At 32.2% G+C, this 11735-nt stretch overlaps 1 protein-coding gene across 3 annotated transcripts; it reads left to right on the top strand.

The window, feature by feature from the left end:
- Positions 1-5299: 5299 nt before the first annotated feature.
- On the top strand, positions 5300-10350 carry LOC133289200 (homeobox-leucine zipper protein HDG5-like). Of its 3 annotated transcripts, none has more exons than XM_061487086.1 (12): positions 5300-5374; positions 5569-5803; positions 5924-6084; positions 6196-6313; positions 6901-7092; positions 7455-7928; positions 8022-8123; positions 8227-8439; positions 8646-8814; positions 8971-9239; positions 9337-9432; positions 9544-10350. In XM_061487086.1, the coding sequence occupies exons 2-12, from the start codon at positions 5666-5668 to the stop codon at positions 9994-9996; spliced, it is 2385 nt and encodes a 794-aa protein (XP_061343070.1). In that variant the 5' UTR covers positions 5300-5374; positions 5569-5665; the 3' UTR covers positions 9997-10350. The 3 variants fall into 3 exon arrangements, with proteins under 3 accessions (XP_061343070.1, XP_061343072.1, XP_061343071.1); XM_061487088.1 differs by lacking the exon at positions 5300-5374 and having other exon boundaries at positions 5489-5710; positions 5750-5803; XM_061487087.1 differs by lacking the exon at positions 5300-5374 and having other exon boundaries at positions 5489-5803.
- Positions 10351-11735: the final 1385 nt, after the last annotated feature.

The following is an 11735-nucleotide window of genomic DNA, read 5'->3' as shown; positions in this document are numbered from 1 at the left end:
CACACAATTCAAGAAAAACAAATAAGAGCTTAAAAAAAAGCTCCTCCTAGGAGCTTTTAATTTTTAGTTTTTTTCTTCATTATAAAAAAAAGAGCTTTTCGTTAAAAGAGCTTTTTCCAAAACCTGTTTGGCCTAGCTTATGCTTATAAGGAGCTTCTAGCTTAAAAAAAAGAGAATCCAAACAGGCACTAAATATAATCAACATTATTCTACCAAAAAATATGCTTTACTAACTTATCTACACATATTCATCACTACCACATTCTGCATAATTATCACTACCTTATTCTATATACCCATTAATATATAGAGATTTATAGAACTTAGTTGAGAGAGAGCTCTAGAGAAAAACTTCAGGAAGATGGCAGAGGGTGTGAAATGAGGAAGGTAGCTAGTTGGATTTGGCTTATACAGGACGTAGCTAGTTGTTCACGTCAAGCTGTTGCGCATATGACTAATGTGCAATTCAGGATGGGTTGCCAGTTGCCACTTGCCAGGTAGAAGTTATGCACCCACCATGTACAAATTAGTTATAATAATTGGGTAAAATGTTTGGATTTTGTATTATTTCGAAAATATTTTTCTTAAAAAAATACAAATATAAGTTTTTTCCCCATTAGAATGGTTTCTTTTTAAAATAAATTTGTTAATTTGTAATCATATTTTCATAATTGATAATAAATTTGATATTTTTTAAATTTTTAGGAATTTTAAAATATTATCATATAAATAAATATTCACCTTTTTATTATTAGTTGACCTAATTAATTTAATGATAATTTCTAATTTAATTACAAGATAATATTTTTAAATTAAAGCAATTTATATGAAAAGGATTTGGTTGGGAGAACAATTAAAACTTAGGGCGAACATGAAGAATTATGCTATGTGGCAAAGGGTAGAAAGCGAGGGGATCCCTTTTGCAATTATTTTAAGGTATTAATATTTCTTATTTTTGTAAGAAATAATTTTATTTTTTACTTATACATAAAAATATATATGAGATTTATATTTTATTTTTTTCTCTTTTTTTTTCACAGTTTCAGCTCCACGTACTTTTATGTGTAACAGAGATAAAATTATCTTATATAACATAAGAAACATTAATATCTTGTTTTAAATATAGATTATAATTTCTTACTTTCTCACATTTTTCTCTCCCTCCGACACATGGTAGAATCTTGACCATGCCTACTAAATTTCACTTATTATTCCAACTCAATTCTTTTCACATGAATTGCATTAATTTAACAATACTAATTTATAATAAAATTGAAAATTTAATAAATAAATTAAATAAAATAATATTAAAAAAATGATTCACATTTATATATTGATATTTTGAAAACTCTAAAATTTAAAAATATTAAATTTGTTATCAATAATAATAATAATAATATAATTATCGACTTTTTTCCTTTTCCCCAAAAAATAAATTGATTTGATTTTTTTAGACAAATAAAAAAGTTAATAACTAAATTATCATCATTGCTAATAAAATTCATATTTTTTTATTTTTTGAAATTAATAAATAAGAATTATTCATTATTTTAAATATTATTTAATTTAAAAATGCAATGTCAATTTAAAATTTAATACAAATTTAATTTAATCCTCGGTTTACATTTATTCGAATAAATTAGATATTTATTCGAGCAAATATGATCTTAAGATAGAATGGGCAAACCAAATTATATATTATACATGCGTTAATCTAATCTCATGTTGCATAAAAGAAGATCTCTCATGTTGTAGGAAGAAATATGTAGTGATCTCGACACACATGTGTCGGGAAGAGAGAGGGAGAGAGAAAAAGAGAGGAGAGAGGAGAGAGTAGAGAGAAAAGGAAAGAAGGGGGATAATTGAATATTTTTTTCCATGTTGTTGACACATATATGGTGGAGTCCATCATTTAGAAAAAAATAAAATAAAAATAAAAAAGGGTGTCACAATTTTTAATGAGTCTATTGGAGATAAAACTACTCTTATATTGCATAATAATAATTTTTCGCTTATACATTACATCTAAAGCTTATGAACTACGGAAGTTTTAGTATCTTATCCTATTTTAATGATCTATTAAAAAAAATAACTAGCAAGTATTTTGTACGATAACTTAAAATTCATATAAAGTTTTAAAAATTTAAATTATAAAAATAACATAATTAGTTGAAAATAATTTAAATTTAAAATTTAAGTAAAAGAAGTTAAGAACGAAACGTGTTATTCTTTAAGAAAAAAATATGAAAAAATTGAATACCTCTCAAATATTCTAATTTAATATATAAGAGTAACTGTTGAATTTGAGGAGACAAAAATTTTAATGTAAAAATAAAAAAACTTAAAATAAGTTAATCTGAGAATATAAGTTGAAATTTAGGGAGAAGAAATAAATTTTAACTTAAAAAATGGAAAGTAATTAATAATTCAATTTTTTAATATAATAAGAATATTAAACAACAATGAAACCACACATTTTAAAGAGTATAATATGAAATTATCTTATCCTATTTCCTTATAGAAGAGTTGATTTATAACTAGTTATAATTTATAACTATCTACGTATTAATTATAATATTTTTTTAAAAAAGAATAATTAATACTAATATTTTTTATATGCAAATTTTTTATATTGAATAAACTATTTCTCATATTAACCAAATGGTGGTAGCTCAGTTGACGCATGATAGCTAAGCAGGTGGGGGTGAGAGCATGTTTTCGAATCTTCTCAGTACCACCTTTGGGAGGGGTTTAAAGCCTTAATCCTGGACCCGTCCCGAATCGGATTAGTTGCGAAGCAATGAACCGATTGAAATATTTCAAAAAAAAAAACTATTTCTCATATTAAAGGTTTAATATAAAATTTTAAATTTCAGATAATTGAGTGTAGAAGATGAATCCCAATTTTGTCTTCAATTGCAATATTTTAAGATTAAAAATTATGAAAGAAAGACATAAAATAATATTCCATAATCGATTTTTTTTTTCAGGATAAAAAAAATCAATTTGATAAAATCTTACATAATACTTAAATTCTTTAATGCAAAAATTTTTAAAAAGATTTTTTCAAATCACAATAACTAAAAAGTTATATTCAGCGTGATACAATTTAGAAATTTTCTCTGTAATAATTAGTTATGAAAGACAAATATTCCATTTTATTTTTGAAAAAAATATATAAATTTTTTCAAATCATGACAACATTGAAAACAAGGCTGAAATTTAGAGTTTTTTTAATCGATTCTAAGATAAAAGTTTATGAAATAGTATTATGAGTTCTTCTTTGCATTCAAGAATCAGGAAAATTTGGCTATCATGATTTGAACAAATGCATTATTTCCTCCTCTTAGGCTATTTTATATGATTTTTCTCATTGATTAAAAATTTGTGAGGTAACTTTAAAATTGTTCTTTTGTGATTTTAATTGAATTTTAGTAATTATCTGAAATAATAGCAGAAAAATTATTGACTGATAATTGAGAAGTTATACTTTGAAGCTTAGAGCTAACCAGAGTTGTATATAATAATTATTATTAGAATTTAGAGCATAACAATTATCGATTGATAATTGAGGGACTTGAATCTAGGGATTTATATTTGGGTGGATTTATCTCAAAAATAAAATAGATTTTACATTATATTTGAGATTGTTTAGCTCTTATTACATTGGATTGTGTTTTTTTTTTTTTTTTGGTATCCTCATTGGATTGTGTTTTAATCATTTATATAAAGATATCCAATTGGGATTTATGATTTGTTTTTCTATTGAACCAATGAATTTTTCCGCATCAAAATCCTTAGTGAGTTAGTGTTAGTTAATTTTTTTGGGTAACATCTTTTTTTCTTTTTTTTGGTAACATCTGAGTGTTAGTTATTTTGTTGCTACTTTTCTTTTGAAAGTTGAAAATTTCAATTAAACTCTATTGAGTTTATCTCGGTATTAATTAACATAAATGATGAAAAAAATGAATGTTGGAATTTCTTATTACTACACGTGTAGTCGGTTAACTGATCAGTTGATAATTAATTTAGTTAATTGATTATTAATTAAATAGATTATTTTTTGATTAGTTTGTTTCTCTAATCTAGATAAGCGACTCATTGACTTTTGTATCAAATGTCTTTTATATTTTATAATAAATTTCAGTTTTTCTAGCCTCTTTTATCTACATATCCTGTGTAGGTCAGTAGTTTTTGCCTTGTTTCTTGACGTGTCTAGTCAAATTAATTTGCCCATGTCAATGTACCAAATAAATAAAAAATAAAAAATTTGCCCATGTCAAACGTTGCATCATCACTGTCCCTTACAGAATTATTCCAAATGAAGAAACTTTACCACAAAAACCAAACCTTAATTAGTAAAGCTCAACGCTTGACAATTTCTAGTTAATTACATTACATGCGTTCCTTTTTGCTAAGACTAGTATCTACGTTCTTCTTCCAAAAACGAAAATCCCCAACTTCAACCACAAACCAGTCATTGTGAAACCCCTTTTTTAGATGAGCTAAGAAATCCTTTGAAAGCAACACAAGTTGATATATTTGACCCAACCATAATAAACCTTTGAACTCGGGTTCCCCCTCATGATGTTAAAATTTAAATTTATTGCAGAATTTAATAATTAAAATTTCCAATGCAACAATAAAAATCCCTGTCTAGTCTCTTCTCAAAATTTAATTCAATAGGAGTTTTTGATCAATGGTGTGGTCCCCACCTGAAATTGACACCCTTGGATCTCACTGGTTTCAGTGTCAAACCTCATTAAATAACTCACTCATCCGGGGTGGTCCCATCCCCATTTTCACCATGCAGAACTCCAATGCAGTGCAAACCCGTTGATCAAAACATGGGGTCCACTCTCCATTAATAGACGGCTGTGATCTATTTGACCCTCCATTCTTGATTCCTGCCCTTCAAAACGCTTCTCTTCTCTTTGAAGTCAATATTTCCCTCACTCACTCTCTCACTCCAAAGGTGAAAATGCAAAAATCAATAACGTCCAACACGGGGCGTGCCATACACTCTCTGACAACCAAGAGAGAGTAAGGAACCACGAAGCGCGTGGTGACAGGGTTGAAAGAAAAAAAAGGTTTGACTTTGGGTGAAGGGCTGTGTGGGAAACGAATGGAATGGCCATTAAGGAAGCGCCACGTGGAAGTAACAGCCGACGTAGTAAGTGGCGCTGATCGGTTTCTGTGGACCTGCATTTACTTGGCAGTAAATTATTAAATTAACCGATTTATTACAACACGCAGTGTTGTGAATATGACCATTATATGAGAGAAGAACAGAGAAAGAAACTAGGATAAGGTAAAGAAGTGTTGTGTGAACTAAGATCATATCCATCACAAACCAGTTTCAGACATCCTCATGGTATTTTCTTTTTTATTTTATTTTTATTTTTTCTGATCATGTTAAAAAAAAAAATCTCTGAAAGATTTTGGACGTTGATCTGTCTGAGATTTTGGGTGTGGTTGTCCAAGAAGGAATCTTTTTACAATGAGAATGTTTTGATGGATATTTTAAGATTTTATTGTTTGGATTCTGATATGGGAAAGTTTTGACAGGTTGTGCTGAACTGAAGCAAGGGTCTCTCTGAGCACATAAAAACAAAGTCTTAAGCAGAGAAGCGAAGTGTGTTTTATAAAAAGCAAAGGAAGAAGAATGTATGGGAATTGTCAAGTTATGTCAACTATCGGAGGAAACGTAGTGGTAAACTCAGATAACATCTTCTCCTCGTCGATTCAGAACCCTAACTTCAACTTCTTGCCCACCATGCCTTTTCAACCTTTTCCTTCCATGGTATATATATATTAACCCTACCCTTTTTTTTTTCCGTGACTTTGTGTTGTTAATATTAACTCTCTTTCTTCTTGATTTGATGATTTTCTTCCTATATATATATATATGATTTTTAAACAGAAAGAAGAAGATGGGATGTTGCGAGGGAAGGAAGAGATAGAGAGTGGTTCTGGTAGTGAACAAGTTGAAGACAAGTCTGGGAATGAGCTAGAGAGTGAACAGCCTTCAAAGAAGAAACGTTATCACAGGCACACTGCTCGTCAGATCCAAGAGATGGAAGGGTAAGCATTTAGATCTCTCTCTCTATCTCTCTATCTTTTTCTTTTTTCTTTTTATTTTTCCATTAAAGGTTTTAATTAATTTGGTGTTTGCATGTGTAACTTTGGTGGCAGATTGTTCAAGGAATGTCCACACCCGGACGATAAGCAGAGGCTGAAGCTGAGTCATGAACTTGGACTGAAACCGCGTCAGGTTAAGTTCTGGTTTCAGAATCGCCGAACTCAGATGAAGGTACGTTGAGCGAGTTAATTAGCACGCTTTTCCAGCTTCCATTAAGACCTTTAACTTTGACGTTATAAGAAACCCTAAACTGGTATATGCTCTTAATTCCAGCTATTAAATTGAAACGTCTCTCACACATAGGCACGTTTCCCAATGAAACCGCGTTCATTGGTTTGCATTAAAACTTCTTTTCCTATGCCCTAATAAACAGCTACACAGTGATGGCTAGAATAGAAAAAAAGAAAAGAAAAAGAAGAAACAGAAGACTCCTCTCATTTACTTATGGTTCTTGGTTTGTCCATCATACAGTCTGTATTCCATTAATGTACGCATTAAACCCTACCTGTCACATGTGGTCTCAAAACGGTACTCATATTTATTGCTATATATCATTACAGTGTTATGGTTAGAATGAAGGTGGGTCTTCCTTCTCCATAAACTTTCAAAGCATTTATACTATAAGGCTTTTGAGAATTATATAAACGATCCTAGTCCCTACTATTCATACAATATTACGAAACATACGGAAGATTTTTTTTTAGTATTGCGGTAATCATGCATTTTATTTTATTTTATTTATTAATTTTGGATTATAGGCACAACAAGATCGTTCAGATAATGTGATACTTAGAGCAGAGAATGAGACTCTAAAGAATGAGAACTATCGGTTACAAGCTGCACTACGTAGTATTATCTGTCCCAATTGTGGTGGGCCATGCATAATGGGTGCTGATCTGGGCTTGGATGAACAACAGCTTAGACTTGAAAATGCTCGGTTACGAGAAGAGGTATGCATGCTATTATTATAATTGAAACACTGTTTGATACTATTAACATTACGTGAATTAATGTGAATATAAAGTAAATAAAAATCACTCTTTATTATGTTAATCTATGTATAGTCTTATCCTATCAAGTACCAACACTTCAAAAAAGAAGAAAAAAAAGACATGTCTTGTCCAACACTCCGACACTCGTTGCTAAGATTAAAAAAAATATTTTTTAGGATTAACGTGTCGAAATATCGTCACGTGTCCAAACAATGGGAAATATTTTTCTGTGCAAGATAGATCTTATACTTACCTATTTATAAATTATAATCCCTTTGTTAATGTATGAATGTAATTTTCACAATGTGAATGTTTTGCAGCTAGAACGAGTGTGTTGTATCACATCAAGATACGCTGGTCGTCCAATCCAAACAATGGGAGCAGCTCAAGCTCTTATGGCTCCTCCTTCATTGGATTTGGACATGAACATATACCCAAGGCACTTTGGGGATCCCATTGCTCCTTGCACTGAAATGATTCCTGTTCCCATGTTGCCTCCTGAAGCTTCACCATTTCCAGAGGGTGGTCTCTTAATGGAAGAAGAGAAGTCTCTGGCCTTGCAGCTTGCAGCTTCTGCCATGTCTGAGCTAGTGAAGATGTGTCAGTTAAACGAGCCACTTTGGGTCCGAAGCAGTGAGAGTGAGAGGGAAGTGCTTAATTTTGATGAGCATGCAAGGCTGTTTCCATGGCCTTTGAATCTCAAAAATCGAAGTGAACTAAGGACTGAAGCTAGCCGTGACACTTCTGTGGTTATAATGAATAGCGTCACTCTTGTTGATGCTTTTCTTGATGCTGTAAGTGATTGTTGAATTGTTCATCGTCCTTTTCTTCCCCTCTATGTCCAATTTTTCTAATGACTTTTGCTCTTTTACATTGTTAATTTTTAGCATAAATGGATGGAATTGTTTCCTACAATCGTTTCTAGAGCAAAAACTGTCCAAATTATATCTTCTGGTGCTTCTGGTCATGCGAGTGGATCTCTTCAGCTGGTAGGAGTCAAATTGCTGCGTAAATATTGAATTGATAGTATTCCATAAATTAATTTGCTTCGCTATTGATATATTGCTTTTTTCTTTTTCTTTTTTTTTTAAGATGTATGCAGAATTCCAAGTTCTTTCTCCTTTGGTGTCCACTCGTGAGACTCATTTTCTTCGGTATTGTCAACAAAATGCTGAGCAGGGAACCTGGGTCATTGTTGATTTTCCTATTGATAGCTTTCACGAAAATTTTCACCCTTCTTATCCCAGATACTGCAGAAGGTGTTCTGGCTGTGTGATTCAAGACATGCCAAATGGGTATTCAAGGGTAAGTCCAGTTTCTAAGATATCATTATTTGTTAGAATTTTTACAGAATTGGAGCTTTTCCTTAATATTTCAATCCCAACATTTTATGGAGTATGTGTTTACTTTAATAAATTTTTTTGTACTTTGTGATTTTCATGCATGCATTAGGGAGCCTTTTTTATGCAAAAGTTGTACATGACCTTAGATGTTCTGGATTATATATGCAGGTAACATGGGTTGAGCATGCAAAAGTAGAAGAGAAACCTGTCCATCAGATATTCTGTAACTATGTCTACAGTGGAATGGCATTTGGAGCGCAGCGCTGGTTAGGAGTTTTGCAGAGACAATGTGAGAGGGTTGCGAGCCTCATGGCCAGAAACATATCGGATCTTGGAGGTTTGTCAAAATCTTATCTACCTTTCTCAATATTGTTAAGTGCATTAACTTCTATCAAGCCACATTTACTCATATTAATTAACAAATGAACTCAAAGAAAGATGGAATTTTTTTTCATTTAAAACAAATATAGTGTTAATTTCTTGTGTATTGCAGTGATACCTTCACCAGAAGCGCGAAAGAACTTGATGAAACTAGCCCAAAGAATGATAAAAACGTTTAGCCTTAACATGAGTACCTCCGGTGGTCAATCATGGACAGCCATATCAGATAACCCTGAAGACACTGTTAGAATCACAACTAGGAAAATCACAGAGCCTGGCCAACCTAATGGGGTTATTCTCAGTGCCGTTTCAACCACTTGGCTACCCTATTCTCATACCAGGGTCTTTGATCTCCTCAGGGACGAACGCCACAGATCTCAGGTACTACAAACAAGTTTCAATCCTCAACTCCAACCTATTGCAACAGTTATAACTAAACAATAATCACAATTTTTTTATTTTTTATTTTTTTATGCAGATGGATGCTCTTTCCAATGGGAACTCATTAAATGAAGTGGCTCATATTGCAAATGGTTCACATCCAGGAAACTGCATTTCCCTTCTTCGTATAAATGTAAGATCATTTGACAAATTGAACAAATTTTGATTTGATATTGAAGGATCGAATTTGAATGCAAGTGAAACCTTTTTTTTTTTAAACTTTTATGTTTTCTTACACATGCAGGTAGCTAGCAACTCATCCCAGAATGTAGAGCTAATGCTGCAAGAGAGTTGCACCGATCAATCTGGAAGCTTAGTAGTTTACGCCACCATTGATGTGGATTCCATTCAGCTAGCCATGAGTGGCGAGGATCCTTCTTGCATTTCCCTTCTTCCTCAAGGGTTCATGATAGTGCCAATGGTTTCAACCAATGGCAATTCATCTGAAGGTGTCACAGAACCACAAGCTACTACTACTACTAGTACTGTTAATTCAGGTTGCCTTCTCATCATGGGGTTGCAAGTTCTTGCAAGCACAATCCCTTCTGCAAAGCTCAACCTTTCAAGCGTGACAGCAATCAATAACCATCTCTGCAACACGCTGCACCAAATTGAAGCCACTCTTTGTAGCAGCACTAACAGCAGCTTTGTTGGGTCTTGCACTGAACCCACCACTAGTACACCACCCAAGCAGTGAATAGAGCTGATTCTAATCTCAAGTCACAAAAATGTTTACTTCCTACCCGTGTTTCAATGTTTCAAATAAAGATGGATTTGTGTAGGAATTAGGTAGGGAAGTGTGTTAGGAAATTAAGTTGTGTAACCATTAATATTGGAGTGAGGGTGTGGTTAAAATTGTGAGATACAATATGGAATGGTAATTTTATGTGTGTGAGAGAGGGTAGAGGGACTGAGGGAGTCAAGAGCGCACCAGATAGTACCCTTGGCTTTCTGGGAGGACCATTTCGTGATGATGGCGCCTCACTAGTTAGTAAGGGTTGTGGTTCGGGTATTGACTCCTGCTTCTATGTCAGCCTCTACTGTTCATTTCAATGCGTTTTATTCAAACTTAAATTCACTTTTTTATGTTTTGTCTCGATTCCCTCTTCTCTATTTAAATCATATTCCTATTCAACTCCTAGTTTTGAATAATATTCTAATCAATTCTTATTCCCTCCTTCTCATTGTTATGAATGATCACTAAGCAAGATTAATTTCAAACTATCTGAAGTAAAAAAGAAGAATGAAAATAGTGGATTTGGATCTCACGTGAAAAAGTGATCTTTTTAAACGAGTGATTGTGATCAAATAACTTGATCACATGATCACCTTTTTCACATTAGAGGATCCAAATCCTAAAATAGTATAGGCAATATACAAACCTTGAGGGCAACTATGCGAGACAGTGTAGCGTTGAGTACTTCGGAATGATAAAAAAAAAAATCATAAATTCGGGATCCCACGAGAACTGAGTCATTCAAAAACCTGAATTAAGGGATTTTCTCCCTGAGGGTTGGGACGTAATAAAAATTCACCTTGTCACATTTGGTGATGGGAATTAGGAAAGGTAAAAACTCCAGCATTCATGGGATATTTGGCGGGCTGTTTGACCCTTTTAAGGTCAAAGCACTCATTAATTATTATAAGGCAAAAATACTTTTTCTGATACAAAATTATCAGTATACAATGTCGAATCTTAATAATTTTTTTTTTTTAAAAAAAATTGGTGGGTCTTGTTTTTTATCTTTGAGACAGACACTGTTTTTTTGCTGCTGTTGTAGGAAAGTAATGGCGGATGTTTGGCATGGAGAATATGATAGAAATCTTGAGAAAAGTAATGCCCTTATAGGGTGTTTGGTCTGAAGAATGTAATAGAAATCTTGAGAAAGTGGGATGTGGAATTTTTGTTAACAGTGGGATGTGGAATTTTTGTTAACCATGTTTGGTACGGAGGATGTGATAAGAGTGCAGGTATAATATTATGCCCATGAATCTCTTTTTTAACATGACATTGGAAAAAAAAAAATCTCATTTCAAAGGTGGTATTTATTTTTACCCATAATCCATGAAAAGTGTTTTACATTTTTTTGTCAAAATTGGCCTATGATAAGACATGAAGATGTCTTAGAAATTTGTGGCAAGAAACACGAAATGTTCATTTTGCTTCTAAATCACATTTATATTTTATCACCAACCAAATACAACATTAGTAAAATTAACTCAACTTTTTCGATATAATTTTAACATACCAAACATTTTTTCATAACTTACATAGGCAAAAATGTTTACTACCATATTCTTAGAAATCTTTTTTTCTCAGTAAAAAAAAATATCTCCTATACAAACACCCCTTATTGGGATAATTGATTGGAGAAAATTGGGTCTCAAAGTCAAGGATTACCCACTTTGCGAGTTCCACATTTTTATTTTTTTTTG

Source organism: Gastrolobium bilobum, unplaced genomic scaffold (assembly GCF_033153095.1).
Source record: "Gastrolobium bilobum isolate Gb01-03AN ecotype WA unplaced genomic scaffold, APGP_CSIRO_Gbil_v1 utg10696, whole genome shotgun sequence".
NCBI classification, from domain to species: Eukaryota; Viridiplantae; Streptophyta; class Magnoliopsida; order Fabales; family Fabaceae; genus Gastrolobium; species Gastrolobium bilobum.
The sequence above is the reverse complement of the archived record's forward strand: the minus strand, read 5'-3'. Positions and strand labels throughout refer to the sequence as shown.